Genomic DNA, 25,680 nt, shown 5'->3' on the forward strand with positions numbered 1-25,680 from the left:
CTTGTGATTGGTCAGAATGGATCAATCTTGGCAATCCCACATCTGGTCCTAATGGTGGAGAGAGTGAATCCATAAAGAAGATCATTTCTGCAGGTTATCACATCTGCTCATCTCCAGAGGAGGTTGAGTGTAGAGCTGCTGTATACCCTGGTCTTTCCATCTCACAGTTGGGACAAGCTGTAACATGCAATCAAGAAGTTGGCCTTTTATGTAACAACAAGCAACAAGGGCTTCTGCAGCAGTGTTTTGATTATGAGATCAGAGTCAGATGTTGTCGTTGTCAACCCCCAACCCCCCCAACTCCTACTACACCCACAACAACAACTACACCACTACCAACTACTACTACAACGATTACTACAACAACACCAAAGACAACAACAACCCCAAGTCCTACGACTACAACAACTCCAACGACAACACCTTCTACCACAACAGAAACAACTACACCTCAGACATCTACAACAATTACTACAATCCCATCTACAACACCATTCTGCCCTGGGTCTGAGACAATGACTTGTGATTGGTCAGAATGGATCAATCTTGGCAATCCCACATCTGGTCCTAATGGTGGAGAGAGTGAATCCATAAAGAAGATAATTTCTGCAGGTTATCAAATCTGCTCATCTCCAGAGGAGGTTGAGTGTAGAGCTGCTGTATACCCTGGTCTTTCCATCTCACAGTTGGGACAAGCTGTAACATGCAATCAAGAAGTTGGCCTTTTATGTAACAACAAGCAACAAGGCCTTCTGCAGCAGTGTTTTGATTATGAGATCAGAGTCAGATGTTGTCGTTGTCAACCCCCAACCCCCCCAACTCCTACTACACCCACAACAACAACTACACCACCACCACCACCAACTACTACAACAACACCAAAGACAACAACCCCAAGTCCTACGACTACAACAACTCCAACGACAACACCTTCTACCACAACAGAAACAACTACAACTCAGACATCGACAACAACTACTACAACTCCTACTAGTACAACAACTCCAACACCTTCTACCACAACAGAAACAACTACACCTCAGACATCTACAACAATTACTACAATCCCATCTACAACACCATTCTGCCCTGGGTCTGAGACAATGACTTGTGATTGGTCAGAATGGATCAATCTTGGCAATCCCACATCTGGTCCTAATGGTGGAGAGAGTGAATCCATAAAGAAAATCATTTCGGCAGGTTATCAAATCTGCTCATCTCCAGAGGAGGTTGAGTGTAGAGCTGCTGTATACCCAGGTCTTTCCATCTCACAGTTGGGACAAGCTGTAACATGCAATCAAGAAGTTGGCCTTTTATGTAACAACAAGCAACAAGGGCTTCTGCAGCAGTGTTTTGATTATGAGATCAGAGTCAGATGTTGTCGTTGTCAACCCCCAACTCCTACTACACCCACAACAACAACTACACCACCACCACCACCAACTACTACAACAACACCAAAGACAACAACCCCAAGTCCTACGACTACAACAACTCCAACGACAACACCTTCTACCACAACAGAAACAACTACAACTCAGACATCGACAACAACTACTACAACTCCTACTAGTACAACAACTCCAACACCTTCTACCACAACAGAAACAACTACACCTCAGACATCTACAACAATTACTACAATCCCATCTACAACACCATTCTGCCCTGGGTCTGAGAAAATGACTTGTGATTGGTCAGAATGGATCAATCTTGGCAATCCCACATCTGGTCCTAATGGTGGAGAGAGTGAATCCATAAAGAAGATAATTTCTGCAGGTTATCAAATCTGCTCATCTCCAGAGGAGGTTGAGTGTAGAGCTGCTGTATACCCTGGTCTTTCCATCTCACAGTTGGGACAAGCTGTAACATGCAATCAAGAAGTTGGCCTTTTATGTAACAACAAGCAACAAGGGCTTCTGCAGCAGTGTTTTGATTATGAGATCAGAGTCAGATGTTGTCGTTGTCAACCCCCAACCCCCCCAACTCCTACTACACCCACAACAACAACTACACCACTACCAACCACTACTACAACGATTACTACAACAACACCAAAGACAACAACAACCCCAAGTCCTACGACTACAACAACTCCAACGACAACACCTTCTACCACAACAGAAACAACTACAACTCAGACATCGACAACAATTACTACAACTACAACTCCTACTAGTACAACAACTCCAACACCTTCTACCACAACAGAAACAACTACACCTCAGACATCTACAACAATTACTACAATCCCATCTACAACACCATTCTGCCCTGGGTCTGAGACAATGACTTGTGATTGGTCAGAATGGATCAATCTTGGCAATCCCACATCTGGTCCTAATGGTGGAGAGAGTGAATCCATAAAGAAGATCATTTCTGCAGGTTATCAAATCTGCTCATCTCCAGAGGAGGTTGAGTGTAGAGCTGCTGTATACCCAGGTCTTTCCATCTCACAGTTGGGACAAGCTGTAACATGCAATCAAGAAGTTGGCCTTTTATGTAACAACAAGCAACAAGGGCTTCTGCAGCAGTGTTTTGATTATGAGATCAGAGTCAGATGTTGTCGTTGTCAACCCCCACCCCCCCCAACTCCTACTACACCCACAACAACAACTACACCACCACCACCACCAACTACTACAACAACACCAAAGACAACAACCCCAAGTCCTACGACTACAACAACTCCAACGACAACACCTTCTACCACAACAGAAACAACTACAACTCAGACATCGACAACAACTACTACAACTCCTACTAGTACAACAACTCCAACACCTTCTACCACAACAGAAACAACTACACCTCAGACATCTACAACAATTACTACAATCCCATCTACAACACCATTCTGCCCTGGGTCTGAGACAATGACTTGTGATTGGTCAGAATGGATCAATCTTGGCAATCCCACATCTGGTCCTAATGGTGGAGAGAGTGAATCCATAAAGAAAATCATTTCGGCAGGTTATCAAATCTGCTCATCTCCAGAGGAGGTTGAGTGTAGAGCTGCTGTATACCCTGGTCTTTCCATCTCACAGTTGGGACAAGCTGTAACATGCAATCAAGAAGTTGGCCTTTTATGTAACAACAAGCAACAAGGCCTTCTGCAGCAGTGTTTTGATTATGAGATCAGAGTCAGATGTTGTCGTTGTCAACCCCCAACCCCCCCAACTCCTACTACACCCACAACAACAACTACACCACCACCACCACCAACTACTACAACAACACCAAAGACAACAACCCCAAGTCCTACGACTACAACAACTCCAACGACAACACCTTCTACCACAACAGAAACAACTACAACTCAGACATCGACAACAACTACTACAACTCCTACTAGTACAACAACTCCAACACCTTCTACCACAACAGAAACAACTACACCTCAGACATCTACAACAATTACTACAATCCCATCTACAACACCATTCTGCCCTGGGTCTGAGACAATGACTTGTGATTGGTCAGAATGGATCAATCTTGGCAATCCCACATCTGGTCCTAATGGTGGAGAGAGTGAATCCATAAAGAAAATCATTTCGGCAGGTTATCAAATCTGCTCATCTCCAGAGGAGGTTGAGTGTAGAGCTGCTGTATACCCTGGTCTTTCCATCTCACAGTTGGGACAAGCTGTAACATGCAATCAAGAAGTTGGCCTTTTATGTAACAACAAGCAACAAGGGCTTCTGCAGCAGTGTTTTGATTATGAGATCAGAGTCAGATGTTGTCGTTGTCAACCCCCAACCCCCCCAACTCCTACTACACCCACAACAACAACTACACCACCACCACCAACAACTACTACAACAACACCAAAGACAACAACCCCAAGTCCTACGACTACAACAACTCCAACGACAACACCTTCTACCACAACAGAAACAACTACAACTCAGACATCGACAACAACTACTACAACTCCTACTAGTACAACAACTCCAACACCTTCTACCACAACAGAAACAACTACACCTCAGACATCTACAACAATTACTACAATCCCATCTACAACACCATTCTGCCCTGGGTCTGAGAAAATGACTTGTGATTGGTCAGAATGGATCAATCTTGGCAATCCCACATCTGGTCCTAATGGTGGAGAGAGTGAATCCATAAAGAAAATCATTTCGGCAGGTTATCAAATCTGCTCATCTCCAGAGGAGGTTGAGTGTAGAGCTGCTGTATACCCTGGTCTTTCCATCTCACAGTTGGGACAAGCTGTAACATGCAATCAAGAAGTTGGCCTTTTATGTAACAACAAGCAACAAGGCCTTCTGCAGCAGTGTTTTGATTATGAGATCAGAGTCAGATGTTGTCGTTGTCAAACTAACACAACTTCTCCTACACCCACAACAACAACTACACCACCACCAACTACTACTACAACTGTTACTACAACAACACCAAAGACAACAACAACCCCAAGTCCTACTACTACAACAACACCTTCTACAACAACAGAAACAACTACAACTCAGACATCTACAACAATTACTACAACCCCAACTCCTACAACAACTACTACTACAACACCTACCCCATCACCTAGTACCACAACCTCGGAGGTCCCTTCAACAACTGATTTACATTTATCGACTGAGGGAACAACTGCTGCACGTACTGGTGCTCAGACCAAATGCAAATGCAACTATATGGGTACAGATTTTCCCATTGGTAAGTTCAGAATTCTACTACAACTAATACATACTTTTAAATAGGATTTTCAGTCAGTTTTCACAAATTTAGCAACGATGACTCTCACCATCTTTGAGACCTATTGGAGCATAGTCTCTGTATGGCTATCACCAGCACTAGAAAAACCTAACAAGTTTTTTGTGGTGTGGGTGCACATACATTCATTCAAATTCTAACAGTCAGTAGTCTATTTAGATTTGTTTGTTTGTTTAATTTGGGTTTCTGTTTCAAAGTAAACTTTTTCTTTAGCCCTAGCCTCTACACCAAAACACGTGAAGAATCACATCTGTTGATCCAAAATAGTTGTTTGTTCGTTTTTTGCTTTTCTAGCTAGCTTATTAGCAAGTTGGTTAATTCTAATTAATATTAACAGTAGCTTCTACATACGGTTTAAGGTACATTAGCTACTTCTAACTAGCTAGCTAGTGCTAACACACTGTCATCATGTCCCCAAAACTTATTTTGAGGACATTATGGATTCATCCTACCCGCTGCCTCGTCCACCACAGATCCTTTGTGCAAACACGATAACTTTAAAAACCTTTTTTTTTTCACACACACATTTTTAACATCTCCTACCCCAGTAGACTGATTACCACCAGAATCGGTCAGTAGCATTGATGGTCCTATACTCTCTTTAAATGTTAATAAATAGTTGATATAGTTTTGAATATTACTAAATTGTTTTAACTTTGCGATACAGTTGTTACTCAATTAGTTTGGCCACTTTGCTGCAGTAGGTACTGCCACAGCCGTAAAAGTGGGGCTTTTGTTATTTAAATGTTTTCTTTGCAAAAGGCCTCCCTCACTGCTGCCACGGCAGCACAGCAGGCCTCCCTCACTGCTGCCACGGCAGCACAGCAGGTCCCCCTCACTGCTGCCACGGCAGCGCCTTGGAACCCCAGCAGTAAAGTGGCCAAATTAAATGAGTAACAACTGTAGATGGTCCAATCATTATGATATAATGGTTGTCAATAGTGAAAGTGGGCATGGCCTATCACATTTTTGGCTAATAAAACAGAATTTCACCAAACCGTATGAAACATGGTAATCATGTTCCGGGGGGGGGGGGGGGGGGGGTGGTTGTTGCAAGTAAATTCAATTCACACGTACAGTATTATATTTTGAGGAGTACCCCTTGAGAGGCATCTGAATTTGTATCAGTAATACTAAGGTTTTATTGCGTCTTTCCATTGCCCTATTCCTACATGTATACATCTTTAACAATAGCGTCGTGTGCATGTGTCAATCGATACATCTAACCTGACTATATGTATTAGCACAAATGAAGTGTTGTGCTTGATGGACTGATCAGCATCTCCCTCTATCTTTCTTAGGTTCCATGATCTACAACGTGTCCGACCATGGTGGCTGGTGTTACACAGCTTACTGCAGATCACTGCATGGTTCGACCTGTAAAATAGTGGTCGAGGGCAACCACACCTGCCCTACACCTACCACAACAACTCCTACACCTACCACAACAACAACTCCTACACCTACCACAACAACAACTCCTACACCTACCACCACAACAACTCCTACACCTACCACAACAACAACTCCTACACCTACCACCACAACAACTCCTACACCTACCACCACAACAACTCCTACACCTACCACCACAACAACTCCTACACCTACCACAACAACAACTCCTACACCTACCACCACAACAACTCCCACACCTACCACCACAACAACTCCTACACCTACGACCACAACAACTCCCACACCTACCACCACAACAACTCCTACACCTACGACCACAACAACTCCTACACCTACCACCACAACAACTCCTACACCTACGACCACAACAACTCCCACACCTACCACCACAACAACTCCTACACCTACGACCACAACAACTCCCACACCTACCACCACAACAACTCCCACACCTACCACAACAACAACTCCTACACCTACCACAACAACAACTCCCACACCTACCACAACAACAACTCCTACACCTACCACCACAACAACTCCTACACCTACCACCACAACAACTCCTACACCTACCACCACAACAACTCCCACACCTACCACAACAACAACTCCTACACCCCCCATCTTCTGTCACCATGGAAAACAAGTATCAAAAGTAATTACTTTTAGATGTATTCTGTGTATTTTAGGTGTATTTCATTTGTTAAGAAATGTGTTCAATCTATACCCCAGATTCCAATTTGTGTGTGTAATCATGATGTCTTCTCCTCACAGCCTGGTGAAAGCTGGAAGGTAGATGGAAAGTGTCTTAATGGGACCTGTCTTCCTGATGGAACAGTTATGTATAATCGCACACAGTGTCCACATGTGGAGTATACAGGGTGTGTAAACGGCTTGCCTCCTAAAGAAGTCTGGGATGAGTCTGGATGCTGTGTTGTCGGGTACCAATGCCAATGTAAGTCTGGCCCGAAGCAAAATTTAATTTGACTTTTGATATCTATTTATGCACTTTGAACTACCGACAGGTATCGTTTGAATGGAGATATCACTGGAAACTTGATCTTATATAAACAATATGTGGTGTTTGTATTCACATTTATTTGATTTATCTGTTGTGTAGGTTACTGCTATGGTTGGGGAGACCCCCACTATGACACATTTGATGGTACCTACTACAGTTTTCAAGGCAACTGTTCCTACTGGCTGGTGAAGGAGATCCTTCCCAAATACAACTTCAGTGTCATGATCGACAACTACTACTGTGGTGCTCCTGACGGCCTGTCCTGTCCTCAGTCTCTCACCGTCTTCTACCAGAGCTACAAGATCTTCATCACCCAAGATGAGCGCACTTTCACAAATGTGGTAATTGAGATTAACCCTCAACCATCATTAATCCTTTTTACCTATAATTACATCAGAGACGGCACCGATCTGCCCATGTTAAAATCTCTAGTCAAAGCCATAGACATAAATAATATGGACGTATCTATCCCATTAAATTCAGTTTTTCCTGGCGGAGTTCAAACGGTGGGTGTCACCATCTTGATTTTTCGTCAGCAGAGTGGGAGGGAATGGGTTAAGTCCTTCCGCACCTCAGGTGAGATGGGAGTTTCCCAGAGCCGCAGCTCCGCCTGCTATTGGTCCGTGATCGGCAAGCTACCTGATCACTGGACAGGCGATCTGTCAATCATTTCTATCATCTATTTTACTACAAACGGGCGAGTTATATAAAAATTAACCCCACTACAGTTGTTATGAAAAGTTGAAATTAGCTACAGTATATAGACCACAACCGTGTTTCACCCATAACTGGAAAGATGTTTAATCATGTTACAAAGTCGGGCATTTTAACATGGGGGGAATGCCTACTGCCCCAATACCTAGTGGCCATTCGAGGAACTACAGCTTTTCAATTCACTTCCGCATCGGCAACCTCAGAGGGAAGGGGGTGGGCTTACCCACTGGTCAAAACCCACCTATCCAGAACTGCTTTTAATGTTTGATTACTTGTCATATTTATGCTATGTAATATGTTTTAAATGTGTTGTTTTCTTTGATATTTTAACCCATGTAATGTATAGTGTCTTTGAGTTTCTAGAAAAGTGCTCTAGAAATTAGGTATTATTATTATTATTATTATTATTGTTATTATTGTTGTCGTTGTTTTTGTTGTTAATCTTTCAACTTCTTAACTGTATCCCTCGAAATGCAGCAACTGATTTGGATTTGTAGCCATAGGTAGCTACTGTATACTCAAGCTGATCTTAGTAGCCTGTAACACCGTCTACTACCTGGTATCATTAAATGCAGAGAACTGCACAAAGCATTTTCGTTAGCAAGTTCTTTGATGTTCATATCATAACGGTTCTTGTTGTAGATTTATGTGAATGACAAGCGTGTGGACCCTGCATACCAGAACAGTGACTTCCAAATCACCGCCAATGGTGTTGACACGCTGCTGCTCATCCCAGCCATCCAGGCAGAAGTCCTCTTCTCAGGGATGCACTTCTCCATCTCCCTGCCCTATGGCCAATTTGGCAACAACACCGAGGGACAGTGTGGTCAGTCGAGCTGTTCACACACATTATGAACATCTTATCCTTCCTAGGACCATAAGGAACTAGTTTATTTTGTCCCATTATATATATATATTTTTTTGCATTAGTTTATTTGGCAGGGACATATACAAAAACATTAAAGCCCATAGGGGAAGAGATGCTTTGCAACAGATTTAGCCATTGGCTACTTTCCATCTGGAGTCCCATCAGCATCTATTATCTATATTGTAAGATTTTGAGTCCAGGAAATTATAGGTTGTTATCACCGAATTTGCATGATTTCTAGCACAAAATATTCCACTAATAAACCATACACATTGATTTGGCTGTGGTTCGGCATTATGCCATGCGTGTTCAATAATATCCTATAATTTCCTTGGTTATGCTAATGCTAAAGATTGGAATTCCCTAGAATAAAAAAAAAAAAAGTCTATCTGAATATCTGTTTTAGAGCTCTACAAGTTTCTCTTCGGGGTGTTTCATGATCTCCTAATGTCTGTCCTCTAGGAACATGTGACAACAACCAGGCAGATGACTGCATGTTGCCCAATGGCACAATTGCTACATCATGTCCTGACATGGCGCACGCGTGGCAGATTAACAACGCTCGCTGTGAATTACCACCCCCGCCACCAGTGCCCGCGCCTGGTTGCAAGTCACCCATCTGTGACATCATCAAAAGCAGGTATTGTATGAGGAGAAGGGATTATACGTCTGTATGTGTCCATGTTGAATATATACCTCAATATATAATTTGATCATTTTGAACCTGTAGAAAACGGAGGCAGTTGAGGCGATTGGTGTATTGTATGTGTTGCTTTCTGAAGGGGTTATTCATAAAGCCTGCCGACAGGTTTAGTGTGACAGGGAATTTTACAGGACTGTCTTGGTGGTCATAAATATGAAATAACATTTCGTTATTAGAAACATCATGTATGTTTAATAAATATGACTCAACTCAACCTTGCAATCACTAATTACTATCATTGCAGTTTAAAGACAGACCAACATTCATTGTAATTTCAGCATAGGCGTGCATGAAGAGGGTGTTTTTTCTCTGATCTTTCTCTCATCTGGTCCATTCTACTGACACAGATGCATATGTATTTCCTACCTGTATAAGATATTTTTCCTACCTGTGTAACCGTTGGTCTTCTACTTAAAACATTCTAATATATCGTGGCTGTCCAGAAGAGTCATTTGGAATGTAATAAAGTGTTTCCTTAATTATTATCTAATTGTACAATTAAAAAGAGTAATTACAAAAAGAATTTGCAAATGAACTATGAATCCATCAATAAATTGTTCCAATTTGAAAAGGGATTTACAAAATCACCCATTAAACAGTCAATTTAAAAATGGAATTACGAATACATATTTTAATTGGATAATCTTCACAAATGTGAATAACTTTTATGACTTTTTGGTACGTAAATGCGTTTTTTTTTTAACATGATTTTTAGAAAATGCTTAACAAGGCATAAAGGTGATTAAGGTTCACGAAGATTATCCTACTGAACCCCCAAATTTGCACTCCCACAAACCTTTGTTAACCACAGACCTGATTTGATGCCTTTAAGTGAAATCCCCATTCTACAACCCCATAGACTTTCCCCCCCGACGAACCAACATGGCGTTCCGGTTAAGCCTACAAAAATACGTCATCCCTGCAGTACTCTATATAACCACAGCGTTCCATTGAGTCATACGTCATCCTTGCATTTGAACAACTACTTCACTTTTTGAACTTGAGCACAGAATTAGGTTACAGTGTGGCTAATCATCATGGCCAGGTCATGACAGGTCTGTGTGTGTGTGTGTGTGTGTGTGTGTGTGTGTGTGTGCGCGTGCGTGCGTGCGTGCGTGCGTGTGTGTGTGTGTGTGCGTGTGCGTGTGCGTGTGCGTGTGTGTGTGTGTGTGTGTGTGTGTGTGTGCGTGCGTGCGTGCGTGCGTGCCCGTGCGTGCGTGCGTCTGGATTGTGTCTACTGTCCATACTGACTGAGCGTCCCATCTTCTTCCCCCAGTGTGTTTGAGGAGTGCCACAAGTTGCTTGACTACCAGAACTTCCTGTTGGCTTGTGCGTATGACGTGTGCCACTCGCAGTATCCCACCTTCGGGTGCTACAGCTTACAGAGCTACGCTGACGCCTGTGCCAAAGCCGGAGTCTGCATTGACTGGAGGAACGCCACTGATGGCTTCTGTGGTATGCAAGGACAATTATACAATATCTATCATCACAATTATACAACTGTGTCACAATGCCAACAATGCCATACACTCAAAAAGACTATGCTCTCTTCTTGTCTGCATAGCACGTGAATGCCAGAGTCCTAAAGTATATGAAGGCTGCGGTCCTGCAGTGGAGCCTACCTGTGATCTCAGGTACTATAACCCTAGAAGGATTGTGAGTGGTCTTAGTGATGAATCAGTAAGCATTGATTCTCTTATTCACTTATAACGGTGGAGTGGAATCCTGGATTGAGAATTTCCAATGGCTCTGCATCCTCAATCCAGTTTGGTTGGTTGGGGGGGTCAGATTTTATTTAAGTGCATTTTCCCACAATTCTATGATGTATATATGGAAATGTGCACATTTAGAACATCGTTTTGAGGACTACATTGACCATAGGTGACCTGCTCTGACAAAATCAGTCGCATTGACCCCGAAACACATTTTGGGTTTGACACACTGTTGGAAAGAGGAGAATGTAAACTTTCTGGTGATATCAAAATGATCTTTGTACTCCAAATTGAGTGAGATGCACCCCTATATTATCGACTGTTTCCAAACTGTTTTTTGAGGAAAAAGAGCCTCAAAGTTTGAGAAAGTATTAGTTCTGCTTGTCATCCTACCATATGAGCTTCAAAACTATATTTAGCGTTTGAATTTCACAATAATCTTTACACAGAATGCAGAATGAAAGCCAGGCTTTATTTTACTAAAATCTGGTGAACAGCCAGAATCAATATTTTCTCATAAAATCATGTTTCTACACAAACGGGTCAGTGCTACAGTGTAACATTGAAAAATTAAAGGAGTGACAGATTGGTATTTTTTCACTAACGGGGACCCCCTCCCCAGCCCAAAGAATGCATGGGTATGCCCAGAGCCGTGTATATAGAAGAGTCGCAACATCTCCGTTCACTCCAATGGACCAGTTTTTTACTCTCAAGAGTTCCAGGAAGTAAGGTCCTGGATTAAGCAGCACTGTCGAGTTGCAGCAAAATGGACAGTTTGTGTTGTACGTACTTTGAAAGGGTTGTTGTTGTTGTTGTTTTTTTAATCAAATTGTACATTATCAGTTTTATTTTTGCATTCAAAAGTAGCACAAGACCCCTTCCTGGCTGTTCATTGGCTAATGAGTCACGCATTTTGGTCCTCCGCTGAGGCCACTCTCTCTCTAGAGGATACTAGGTACGCCCATGCCCTGAGCCTGTGTGCTGTTGTGTCTGCAGGTTCAACCAGATGTACATCTATGGCGCCAATGAGTTCAGGGCCATGACAGCTGACATGAAGTTGGAGGGATGCTACTGCCCACCAGGCACCATTCTGCTCAACGACACCTCCAATGAGTGCCTGCCCAACTGTGGTAAGAGCCCCCTGCAGGCAGACAGCCACGTGACAACAGCTGTGTTCAAAGTAAACATACCCTGTTGGTTACCTTTGAATCGCGTCAAAAAGTACATCATGGGATGTGCATTCATCGATGTTTGTTTGTGGGATTATATCATCGCTGTCCAATGAAAACAATTTAACTCAATTTTTTGTGATTTTTACTTTTTAGCTACTATAAATGGAATATATCCATTCTCCTCTATCTACTGGTAGGTTTTGATGTCTAAATGACCAATGAAAACACGTTTTACTGGGTAATCTATGTAACACGTACCACCATTGGATGCTAGACCCGCCCATCACATCGCGTATGTGACAGCTGAAGCTCAATATATATGCTCAACATACAACAGCTATGAACCAATCAGAGGTATCCGTTTGAGGTACCCCTTTTCTAATCACATTTAGCATTTAGTAGCCTGACAATGATATCATATTTTGTCTCTTTTCCCAATAGATTTCTGTGTGTGGAATGGAAAATTGAAGATGGTAAATTATTTTGCCTTTTCTGAATAACTACTTATGACTTTGCTGATCAGCACTGGTGTGACATGTTGCTTGATGCATGTTGTGTGTGTCGTCAGGCCGGTGACACGTGGACCAGCGGCTGTGACGAGTGTGTGTGTCTGGAAGGACAGCTGCAAGTCAGCTGCCAGCCTCGGCCCTGCGCAACACTGCCCCCTATCAGCTGTGACCACCAAGGTCAGGTCAAGGTCATCTCCACCACAGGCTGCTGTCCAACAGAGAAGTGTGGTGAGTCCTAAGTACTATCCTATAATAAAATTGCTGAGGTGGACGGGCGGGGTCCTGATGGAGTGCAGTGCCGAATTTTGTGCAATTTGGCATGGCGCCACCTACTGGCAAACACAAAAAGTGGTTTCTTTCGAGAACCATTCATCGGATCGACTTCAAACTCGGGGAGTGCGCTTAGCGGGACCTGATGGAGTTCAGTGGCAAATTTTGCGCAATTCGGTGTTTAGTGCCACCTACTGGCAACAAAAACAGTGGTTTATGTCATGGACTGTTCGTCCAATCGACTTCAAACTTGGGGAGTGCGCTGCTGGGAAAATCTGGGACAATGAACTGATATGATAAAAAATGACTTGAGATGGCAGCCATCTTTATAAATGGCAGTGAGTTTGAAATGTACGTAGCTAATGGGATTCTTCAAAAGAATGCCCCACAGGTACACCCAGTCAAATGTTGGTGCTTCTTTCCAGCGTTGAAGGATTTTGGACTTACTGTATCTGCTGTAACGTTACTAACCCCTCCTCGGTTCCTCTCTGTGCCTCCTAACAGAGTGTAATGTGACGCGGTGCTCTGACGTGCCCTCCTGTCCTCTTGGCTTCACTGTCAACACCACGATGGAAGTCTGCTGCCCCAAACATGTCTGTGGTGAGTGAGTGTGTGTGTGGGCGGGGAGCTGGTGCTACGTTATTGTAACTGCGTATTATGCAGGCTTCCCACGGGTGCTTGAAATCCTTGAAAATTTGAACGGGAATTTGATATTTGAGTTTTTGCAAATAGACATGGACCATTGAAAGTGCTTGATATTCGATATTCTGTGCAAGAAACGAAAAGTTCTTTAGTAGAGACGTTTTGACACAGTGCTGCTGCTAGTTCTCATTAGCGCCTGTAGCTGACGTGGAAAACGCAACTGTGCGCCACGCTGCATTATTATAGTAGTGAGATTCTCAGTGTTGTAACAGTAATTAATCTGGATCCGTGAAGGTGTGGGAACGCTGCATATGAATCCATGTGGTTCCATTTCACCATGAAGCACCTTTCTAATGCATTAACCCTTTCCTTCACAGTTCCAAAGGATGTGTGCGTTTTCAACAAACATGAATATGAGGTGAGATTCCAGAATGAATGATGCCGAATAAAACTCATATGAAGTGAATAGAATTCAATTCACATAGAATAGAAAATGGCTTTGTTTATTTATATTTTAGCCGTGTCCCCTGCTGTCACAGTAGCCAACCACAAGACACATATGAAGTAATTTTGCTTGTTATAATAAGCAAAATATATAATAAAATACAAGATTCTGCTTTTCTCACAGTAAGTTTGCTTCTATGTTCTATTTAAGTCCAATTTCACCAACGTAAACAGTACTTCATTACTTGATGTTTTAGTCCTCTTTCTACCTCGTACCCACAGGGTAGCACTTTTTGAAAAGTGTATAGAGCTGGTCATTCTAGTCGTGTGTGCAGTGATCATACATTGACTAGGCTGACTTCCCTGACCCTGGGCTACCCTCTGACCTCCCTGTCTGTTTAGGTTGGAGACCTGGTGCCCATGAGCCCGTGTGAGAAGTGCACCTGTACGAGCCAGATAGAAGCCAGCACCCATCTACGCACAGTAGACTGCTCACCGCTAACATGTGACACACACTGCCCTGTGGTAAGACCTCTCTCTCTCCCTCTCTAGCTCTCTCTCTGTCTCTCTCCCTCTCTCGTCCCCATATCCTGTTCTTATGTACTTGGTTGTACTGTATGTATACTAAGTTTGTGTTTGCTTGTGTGTGTGTGTGTGTGTGTGTGTGTGTGTGTCTCCAGGGTTATGAGTACCACACCATCTCTGGCCTATGCTGTGGAAAGTGTGTCCAAACCAGCTGCGTTGTCGTGCTACCAGGCAATGCCACACACATCTATCACATCTTTAAGGTTGGTACATGTGTATGTGTTTGTGTGTCTATGTGTGTGTGTGTTTGTGGTTGTGTGTGTGTGTGTGTGTGTGTGTGTGTGTGTGTGTGTGTGTGTGTGTGTGTGTGAGATAGATTGTAATTGTAATACTTGTTTGTGTGTAAGTGATCTTTAGTGTATTTGTTGTTTGTGTGGTGCAGCCTGGCATGATGTGGACTCCCCCTGGACAGCCCTGTGTGACCTACGAGTGTGTCCAGATCCAGAACCAGTTTGTTACCATCGAAGCCAAGACTCTGTGTCCTCCCTACGACCCCAAGAACTGCATACCTGTAGGCTGACACACACACACACGCGCATACACACACACGCACGCACGCACGCACACACACACACACACACACACACGCACACACACACACACACACACACACACACGCGCGCATGCACGCACGCACGCACGCACGCACGCACACACACACACGCACACACACACGTAAAACACAGGTTATGACAAATCATGAGGATATTGTTTGAGTAAAAGGGTAGTAATATGAGCAGTAATATGAGCTATAGTGATGTGAGCATACTGCCACCTAGTGCCAAATGTGATGCCTTACAGGGGTTTCAAACAGTCCTCGGGCCACATGCAACCCAATTTAGTTTGAAGTGGGCCAGAAAATCAATGCAAAACAAATCTATAAAGAACAACACCTCCAAATGTTCCCGTGCCTTTTAGTGTAAAGAAGTACAGTTAGATTTTGAGAACATTCACAGTGAATGGACCATCCATTTGAAAAACAGATGATGAACAGCTCAGATGTTAAGAGAAAATAAGTGCAATTTCAACAATATTACATCTTAGTTTTTCCACAGTCCATAAAACAGTTGGTGGACGCGTTTAGGCGACTGCTCATTCAAACTGATGGCAAAACTATACTCTGCTCATAGGGATAATAATGTTTTTTTTCTGGATCTGTCTGAAGGGAACGGAGACCGTGGCTCCAGACGGATGCTGCCATACCTGTACGTATCTCTCCCTTTGTTCACCTTATGTAGAAGAGACCGTCTGGCTTGAGAGACTAACAGGAAGTGTAAATACAATCGGAAGTTCCGCCGATTGTATTTACACTTCCTGTGTAGACAGTGTGAGAGTATGATCGTCAAGTGGATTGTGTTATCCCTTCCAACGTTCTCCTGCTTGTCTCCTGCTTGGTCCAGGCATCCTGCAAGGTAGCCCGTGCAACGTGACCACGACCGGGGTTTACCTGGAGAACAACGGCTGCCGTGCCAAAGAGCTGGTTAACGTCACGTCCTGCGGTGGAGCCTGTGGCACCTTCACTTTGTGAGTTACAGCCACACACGCCTCTCCTTTGCCCTGTCAGCAGTGCCATCAACAAGGCTTTTTTTTTTCTCTTTTCTTTCTTCTTCTCTGAAATTTGCTTGTGACCGAATTTTTTCATGACCTTTGAAATGGAAACTATTTTTCGACCGAAATCATCAAATTCCAAATCTCATTGGGGCAAAATAAATAAATAAATAAAGATGATAAAAACAAACCGTTCTTAATTCCTGACTTCTAGGAAGAACAACGGTTTGTGCCAGATGCTGACCTCCCATACATTTGTACACTTTGTTGCTCTATAATCCTAAATTTCACAAATGTCTTCCGATTCTCTTTCTTTCTTTCTTTCTTTCTTTCTTTCTTTCTTTCTTTCTTTCTTTCTTTCTTTCTTTCTTTCTTTCTTTCTTTGTCCTTTTCCCATCTTTCACCACCCTCTGCTCTGTCCATCCTCGCCTCCCTCCCAGCCCTCTCCTCGCTCTCTTCTCACTGCCATGTCATGTCACGTAGTATAAATTACCCCCAACAACATTTCCAGTTCATTCCCATTACTTCCCATATATCCCTGTTCATTCCCGTGGAAAGTTTCCAACATTCCAATATTACCGGAATTTTGCTACCCTAGTAGTAGTGTCTATCCTGACGGGTTTTCCTCTCCTCCCTTAGCTACTCTTTGCAGAGGAACTCCATGGAGCACTCGTGCTCGTGTTGCCAGGACTTAGCCACGTCCCAGAGGCAGGTGCAGCTCACCTGTCCCGACGGCACAGAGTTCACCCACACCTACACCCACATCGACGTGTGTGGCTGCCTGAAGACAGAGTGCACCGTGACCGGCCGAGGGGAGACCGCAACCGCTGCCTCCAGTTCCAAGGCGCGCCGGCGCAGGAGATGACGAGATGCAGTGACCGGAGAACCATAACGAAAACGCATAAACCTTTAAACCTTTAAACTGTCATCTGCATAGATGAACCCTCTATTTATGTCTAATTTACTGTGGAATAATGTATTAGATTTACAATAGTTACTTTTAGCTTGTTTGGTTGATGCCAACATGTAGAACTATCTCACTAATAAAAATCCTGGCTAACAGGCTAAGCATGGCCACTCCTCTCCTTGGTTTATTGCTGCAACTGTGTGTGTGCGTGTGTGTGTGTGTGTGTGTGTGTGTGTGTGTGTGTGTGTGTGTGTGTGTGTGTGTGTGTGTGTGTGTGTGTGTGTGTGTGTGTGTGTGTGTGTGTGTGTGTGTGTGTGTGTGTGTGTGTTTGGGGGGGGTGCCTAATTATTGCTATGCTAGTTGCACAACTTCTCATTCTTTAGGCGTCAATATTTGTAATAAAAATATATGCAAAACCGTTCAAATTAGGTATAACTGTAGTGCTGATGAACTGGAATCATATTTTTTATTTTGTGGAGAATGTGCAATGTAGCATTTGCCTAATAGAGGCTTGGAGGAGGAGATTGACCTCTGACCCAGGGGTTCTTAAAGTGGGGGACTTGATGGGGTTCCAGCAGCAAAAATAAATCAATACATCCCACTATAATTCCATCTATAAGTAACACAATGAGAGAATGTATGACTGTTTTGGTCATGGGCTTCATACACTTTCTGTAATAAAACATCTAAAAGCAAAAATCCTATCAGATGGGGACCCTGGGACAAAATCTGATCAAATGGGGGTCTGTCCTGTAGAGCAGTGTTTCCCAAACCTTTTCGTGGGGACCCACTGTTTTTAAATGACAAGCCATCGTGACCCAATTCACCACAGGTCTAATCTATAAAGAGCTAATTTGTGCATAAATGAACATTCCTGAACATTCTTACTGTCATTTCCACATCATCTTATATTATCTTAAATAGGTAAACCACCCATCTCGAAGAGATATAAGTTTGATAAATCACAACCTTGTTTTATGCACGTGTTTTGCCTATTAAAAACACACACACACACACAGACACACACACACACGTTCAATACTTTATAAATGCGCAGAGTTAACAGGTTATGTAATTGTTGTTATTTCTCATCATCAGTAAAACAATATCCACATTTTTACCAAAAGACTATATGGAAGAAATTCTGCAAATGTATTTGGTGACCAAAATAAAATATGTGGGTCTTGACGCAGTCTTTGGGAAACACTACTGTAGAGTGATGGCCACTCGTACCAAGTCTGCTATGCTAGATTTACCAGCATATCTGCCCCAGACAGTAGGCAGACATTGATACTATAGCTACTGTATATGTCTACCTACCTTACCTCATTGATGATGATGATTATGATAGAGAAATTAATGGATTTCAATGTGTTGAGGTTAGCTCTTACACACGAACGATGACCTTTAACCTCTCTGTTTACTTGAGAACAAGTCTTGCCTCTTGAACCCTCCTTTGAGAAAGCCATGCCTCAGGTCAAAACACCAAATCCAGGTTGCACTGTTGCTTATTTAACAAGGTTAATTTTTAACCACTGAATTCAATGGGTCTGATTTGTAGATAAATCTGTATATTATTTTAGACCTGATAGCACAGTAGTATTGGGGTAACAATTATGGTATCTATATGGCCATATGAAATCCACCCCCCCTCCCCATTCAGTTTTATTTTTCCAAATTAATTTATTTTTATTAATAATTTAGGGGTTAGGATGCTTTCTTTTTTGTCTTTTTGACTCATGTAATCTCAGACATGTTTCTCAAAGTGAAAACCAACTTGTGAAGCGACGTAAAAGGCACACGCAAGACCGACCCCCCCTCTCAAAACACTGTCACAGAGGGCTTTTTACAATTATTAAGTCATTTAGGTTAGTACAATAATTAGGTTGACTTTTTTTTAAATAATTTGTATTAACTATTTACTATTATTATTTGTATTATTATGCCCCCCCTCCCCCAATTTGCTCCCCAATTGTACTTGGCCAATTTCCCCCTGCTGCCCCGTTCGCTGCTCCACCCTCTGCCGATCTGGGGAGAGCTGTAGACTAGCACCATGCTTCCTCCGACACATGCACAGTTGCCAACCACTTCTTTTCACCTGACAGCGGGGAGCTTTGCCGGCAGGACGTAGCACGTGGGAGGATCACACTATTCCCACCAGTTCCCTTCCACCCCTTACAGGCGCCCCGACTGACCAGAGCTAGTGCAGTGACCAGTCCAGGACACATACCCCTAATCTGGCTTCCCACCCGCAGACACAGCCAATCGTGCCTGTATGGACACCCGACCAAGCCGGAGGTAACACGGGGGCACGAACCTGCGACCCTTGTTTTGGTAGGCAGGGAATCTACCGCTACACCCTACCCGGGTGCCATTAGGTTGACTTTTGATTTTAATAATTAGGCCTACTTTCCTAATTCTGCAATATTCCATGTTTTACAGTTGATTCCATTTTTAATAAGAAATTCCATGATTCTGTCCTTTTCCCCCCGCATTGCAGAAATCATAGGGCCTATAGGAGCACAGTAGACCTACCTCCGCGGAGCCATTTCACTGAATGAGCCAGGTTGGACTTGTGAAATGTGTGTATTCATTCTTAAAAGTGTCTTAAGTGTGTCACCGTGTGACCTATGGTAACACCTCCAACCATGGCCATGAGTCAGCAGGATGTGTAGAAACACCTCCCTGCGTACAGATTGTGTCCAGATCCTGAACGCAGTTGACTCCGCAGTGTTTGCCGAGGATTTGGCAGATAAAGATCTTATAGAAAGAGCTACGGTAAAGCTGTGAGGATAGAGCCGTCAAACGCACCACCCGGAAGCCCATGCAGAGAGCGGGAGGCAAACACTCCCAGTGTGACAGAGTGCCTTTGGGCAAGGCGGTACCGCACAACACAGCCCCAGGTCAAGCCATTCACAGACGGATGGGTGGGGAGAACAGGTATTCTTAGGAGTCTTGGTAAATATATCAATGTTTAACATTGATCTAGCGGCTACGTCAATGAACGCAAATGATCTTGACGACGTAGACAAATGAAGAGCACTACTCTTTGATATGATTGCCTAAACGCACGTAAGTAAGCATACCTGCGTGTCACCTGCAGGGCGGAGTCTGTGGGAAGAAGCTCACTGCTGTTGTGAAAATCTCCTATGTGCAGGTAACAGCACTGATGCAATTAGCTGCTCAGAAATGGGTTGCACGTCGCTGTCAAGCGGAAATCTTGTATCTCCAAAAAAGCTATTTTTCACAAGGAAGAAAAAACATTCACATTTTAACATAGTGTGATAGTAATAACTAACTTTCACAGGTTATTTTGGGTACCCACTAAATCCATTCATGAAATAAAAAGAAAATGGCCAAATTTGGACATACAAGGTTTCCGCCCAACAGCAAAATAAAAATAAAAATCCCACAATAAAATGATACTTATACTGCTGTGCAAAGTACTCAAAGAAACTGTGGTGTGCAAAAAAAGGTAAATATCTGCCAATATCATATCAAACATATCAGCAATAACAGAGGTTCCCAAACTGGGGTATGCGTACCCCTAGGGGTACGTGGAGGTACTATGGTACAGGGGTAACTTGAGAGAAAGGGGGAAATGAAAAAAATTGAAGAATAAATCGTGAAAATAAATGAAACGTTAATATAAATCTGCTCATGAGGCACAAATTGCAAGTCTTTCACTCCATTTCTTATTTTGTAATGTTATATTCTTCAAGGTTATCATATTCATGCATTGCTTGCATCATATGCTATAGTTTTTTCTTGCCGTTTTCTAAGCAAAATGTTGTAGTTGGCTAAATGGGTAATTGGATTCAGAGATCAGGGAAAGGGGGTAGGCTACTGAAGCCAAAAAAGGTTTAGAACCACTGGCCTATAGATAAGACTGCAAATCAACATCACCGTCTAAGATTTGACTATGAAATATGATTTACATGTTTCCCATGCAATGGATGTTGCTTGGAATAAATCTGACATGGGACAAATAGCCTATATGACACATCCAATTCATGTTGGTGCCAGTGGCTCATTGCACAAAACGCCTTGAATTAAGATTTTCCTTATAGCCTAGTCCAAAAGGGCAGTTTAGACTTAGAGTCCAGCGATTTATGGTCGTTGCGACCGACCATGATCACATACCATTGTCGGTGATAGACAATGGTATATAAGATAAGTGTTTATAGCCTACTTCAGGGGCGGACTGCATAATCGGGCACGTCGGGCAAATGCCCGGTGGCCTGGCCTGCCAAAAAAAAAAAAAAAAAAGCCAAAAAAAAAAGCCAAAAAAAAAGCCCCCCCCCAAAAAAAATGCCCCCCAAAAAAAAATTCCAAAAAAAAAAGCCCAAAAAAAAAAAAAAAAAAAAAATTTGCAGGCCAGGCCAGGCCACTCACTGAAGTTTTATTACTTTATTCAGGTTTAAAGTGGGTGCATCTTATTGTAAAATTGGACTTGGCCCAAATTGGGCTTCAAACGCCCCAAATCGGGCTTCAAACGGCCCAAATCTGGCTTTAAACGACCCAAATTGGGCTTCAAACGGCCCAAATCTGGTTTCAAACGGCCCAAATTGGGCTTCAAACGGCCCAAATTGAGCTTCAAATGCCCCAAATTTTTCGCTGGCGCCCTTATTGGCCTGGCCTGCTTGGTATCTAATGCCCGGCCTGAATTATGATCCCAGTCCACCCCTGGCCTACTTGCAGCGACGGCGATATGACATCGTTGCGATGAACGTTGCGACCATCGTCAAGACTTCTTTATCTGGAGTCAACTCTGACCCCATCGTTGGCAACGTTGTCATGACAACCACCATTTTTCTCTCTCCTACCGCAGTTCCTGACGCCACCTGCCATAAACACCACAGAAGAAGAAAACGTTTCTGACTGAGGCTACTTAAACTTTCCCGAATGAGCTAGTTAGCTAGCTTTTTGAATTAAGAATGGAAGAAGATAACATATTTGTCGAAAACCTAATAAACACAGTACGGTTCCCGTGCCTTTGGGCTAAGGACCGGGAAGAATATAAACATGCGGTTAAAAAGGCAAATGCCGGAAAGCTATTGTGGACATTCTCAACACAGACGGTAAGTAACAGCTAACACATCATTAGCATGGATAATCATACAGCATGTTAGCAGGAGTAGACAGTTTTGTATGTTGCAATCAAAACGGTATTATGCCTTAACTGGCTAGCTTCTCTGTCTGTCCGTCCATGTTTCCATAGTATTTGAAACAAGTTGAAATACATGTTTTTTTTTTATCAGAATTTATTTTCTATTTGAATGTATTTTACAGACATATACTGTATGCACACATGTCCAGTCCAGCTCAGAGGTTTCCAAAGTGAAGGTTTCTATGAGGCCATTTACACCTGGCGCTAACATGCGTTTTCTGTGATCAGATTGCAATCAGATTGGGTTTTATCACTTGAAATGCCAGGTGTAAACACCCCCAAAACGCATTGAAGAAGGATTCCAATCTGATCGGCCAAACCACCTCCGGAGGTGGTCAGGGATGCATTGTGTACAAATTGAACACAGGTGTAAATGCAATGTGTCCTCTCAATCTGGATACACCAACTTTATGCGGATTGAGAGGGCAACCATTTTCTGCAATCTGATTGCAATCAGATTGCAGAAAATGCATGTTAACGCCAGGTGTAAATGGAATCAGGCTGAAGTGATAAAATACAATCTGATTGCAATCTGATGGCAGAAACCACATGTTAACGCCAGGTGTAAATGGCCTCCATATGATGTGATTTGAAAATCAACCCGCTGGACTACCTGAAAGACAGTAATGTCGGCCGTGGACGAGGAGTCGAAAATAGGGGACATTTTCGGGGACACCTCCAGCTGGGGACGGGTCACCAAAACGTGGACTGTTCCTGAAAATCGGGGACGTCTGGTCACCTTATTCCCAAGGGATCTGAAAGAAATTCGTATTTGTAACTGTTCTGTACTTAACTTATTCTTGACATAATACAAAATCCAAATAGAAGTTCCTCACACATAGACATGAGACCGTTTTGTGGATACTGTAAAGAGAGAGACCTGTACATCTCAAAGACCACAACTTGTGCACAGATGGCAATTGTTTGATACCATGAATACAGAGGCGTTGATGTTATAACACGTATGCCAAACCCAAGTTAAAGTCAATCCCACTCAAAGCAATGCACACACATCACATCAACAATCTGACATTTATATGATTGTGCATCTGCATGATGGAAGAGTTGTCTTTAAAGATGCGCCACAGGATCTAGCTATATCCTGGACTTGCGGAGCCGACTCACAGTGGCTTTCATAGGCAGTCCTCCAACATCAACACAAGCCAGCTCCTCCTTAGAGCAACATACGTCATGTTAACACCAGGACAATGCACCATATTGTATTCAATGTCCAGAGATATTAAGCCACGGCATATTGCTCTAATAGCGCTTGACTCCCAGTCGGCTGTGGAAATATACCGGATCAAAACCAACTAAGGGTCGGGATGGGTGTGGTCTGCTGCATATTGTGACTTCTTACACATTGAATGCGTATGCCATCTGATTAGCTGTTCAATGTCACAGTACAACATATGTGGCTTTGTATTTGTGTTTGCATTTTCTTCATCAAGAGACTCTGTGGGCCATATCTGACGCCCACGTGCCGGAAGGGCAGATCTCAAAATCCCCCTTTTTTTCCTTTTAATTATCACTGGGTCGCTGAAACACCTCCTTTGATGTACTGACCCAGTTTAATTATCACTGGGTCGCTGAAACACCTCCTTTGATGTACTGAGCCAGTTTAATTATCACTGGGTCGCTGAAACACCTCCTTTGATGTACTGACCCAGTTTAATTATCACTGGGTCGCTGAAACACCTCCTTTGATGTACTGACCCAGTTTAATTATCACTGGGTCGCTGAAACACCTCCTTTGATGTACTGAGCCAGTTTAATTATCACTGGGTCGCTGAAACACCTCCTTTGATGTACTGACCCAGTTTAATTATCACTGGGTCGCTGAAACACCTCCTTTGATGTACTGACCCAAATTACTGTAGGCCAGTCTGAATAGGGAAAAGGTGACAAAAAGCCCATAAATTGAGAATACATTTATCTTCATCAAATGTGCTGAGGTAGAGTATGAACCAAAGAGTCAGAATGTAATTTACCCGAAAAAATAGTTCCTACATGAAACTGCTCACAACAAAGTCTGTGCATTATCTTGAATAACCGGGTCATGATTTCTGGAAAGAGACATTGCTGTTGAGTTTTTCAAAAAAATAAATGTTGGCACTTTGAGCACCACAAGCCGAGTGCCATCCAGCTCCATTGTATTCAAGGGAAGGCAGACATCTCTGCGGCCGATATCTCCAAAACTCAGGCAACTATCCCAAAACGATATAGATGGATAAATAGCACTACAGGTGAGAGGAAAAATATGCATTTTGGATTTTAGGGTGAGCTGTCCCTTTAAGCAGAAAATGCAAAGTGGAAGAGCCAATCAGCGACTGCGGCAATCAGCGACTGCGCTGATTGGCTCTTCCAGTTGGCCAATCAGGAACGCCACTAGCACTGCACTAACAAAACAATAATGGCCGCCTCCTTGCCTGTCCGTCTCGAGGAGTAATGTCAATGTTCGTCTAGTCTAAACAGCCATAAAGTGCAGTTATTGCAGAAATAGACTCAATAACAACAATTAAACAATTACAGGAGTATCGCCGCAACTGCGGAGTTTCTTGGCAGAAAATATGTTTTTGACGTTCTCCCGAGTGGATTTGGGTTTGACTGGATCCGACGCTGATTGGCTGAAGGAGTTGTCTGTCAAGGCAAGTACACCCGCCCAACCTCAGCCCACTGCAAAACACTGGGTGAAATCTGAAGGCCAGACGGTCCCGCAGAATGAAATGAAATGTGAGTTCACGTGACCGGCTGGTTTAGCAGGCTAATTGTTACCGTCATCATCATCATCATCATCAGTCATACATGTTATGTCTCTTATTGGTACATCTGCATCAGAACATCCTCATCAATACAAATCTGTCATCATACATAATATTGCTGTTGCCCATATATATTCCATATATATTATAATATTGCATATTGCCCAGGGGATTGAGTCATTACTGGGTGTGATTTATTTATTATTTAGGAGTCTGGTGGCCTGGCGGATGAAACTGTTCCTCAGCCTGCTTGTCTGAATTTTTGGGGTTCTGTATCTCCTCCCAGATGGGAGCAAGGAGAACAGCTTGTTGAGTGGGTGTGTTGGTTCTTTGATTATTTTCCAGGTCCTCCTGAGGCAGCTCTGGGTGTACAGGTCCTGCAGTTCCGACCTGTTACATGCTGGGCCACACGCCTCACTCTCCTCAGCGCTTTGAGGTCCATCAGTGCGGTGCAGCTCCCCTACCAGGAGGTGAAGAAGCAGCCG

General features: G+C 43.2%; 1 protein-coding gene across 1 annotated transcript in view; it reads left to right on the forward strand.

The window, feature by feature from the left end:
• LOC310799855 (mucin-5B-like) overlaps positions 1-17,221 on the forward strand; it is a gene marked incomplete at both ends in the record, with an annotated part of 42,952 nt that extends 25,731 nt beyond the window's left edge. The window contains 21 exons of the mRNA XM_083662459.1: positions 265-505; positions 782-993; positions 1,372-1,572; positions 1,951-2,178; positions 2,557-2,766; positions 3,145-3,354; positions 3,733-3,942; positions 6,135-6,814; positions 7,289-7,530; positions 8,546-8,729; positions 9,234-9,411; positions 10,751-10,929; positions 11,039-11,108; positions 12,183-12,366; positions 12,927-13,095; positions 13,642-13,730; positions 14,626-14,748; positions 15,191-15,319; positions 15,974-16,013; positions 16,209-16,332; positions 16,996-17,221. Coding sequence (XP_083518585.1) covers positions 265-505; positions 782-993; positions 1,372-1,572; positions 1,951-2,178; positions 2,557-2,766; positions 3,145-3,354; positions 3,733-3,942; positions 6,135-6,814; positions 7,289-7,530; positions 8,546-8,729; positions 9,234-9,411; positions 10,751-10,929; positions 11,039-11,108; positions 12,183-12,366; positions 12,927-13,095; positions 13,642-13,730; positions 14,626-14,748; positions 15,191-15,319; positions 15,974-16,013; positions 16,209-16,332; positions 16,996-17,221 — 4,129 coding nt within the window. The remainder of the gene's footprint in view (positions 1-264; positions 506-781; positions 994-1,371; positions 1,573-1,950; positions 2,179-2,556; positions 2,767-3,144; positions 3,355-3,732; positions 3,943-6,134; positions 6,815-7,288; positions 7,531-8,545; positions 8,730-9,233; positions 9,412-10,750; positions 10,930-11,038; positions 11,109-12,182; positions 12,367-12,926; positions 13,096-13,641; positions 13,731-14,625; positions 14,749-15,190; positions 15,320-15,973; positions 16,014-16,208; positions 16,333-16,995) is intronic.
• Between the last annotated feature and the right edge of the window lie 8,459 nt (positions 17,222-25,680).

Source organism: Poromitra crassiceps (genome assembly GCF_964638095.1).
Source record: "Poromitra crassiceps genome assembly, chromosome: 28".
In the NCBI taxonomy this organism is placed as follows: domain Eukaryota; kingdom Metazoa; phylum Chordata; class Actinopteri; order Beryciformes; family Melamphaidae; genus Poromitra; species Poromitra crassiceps.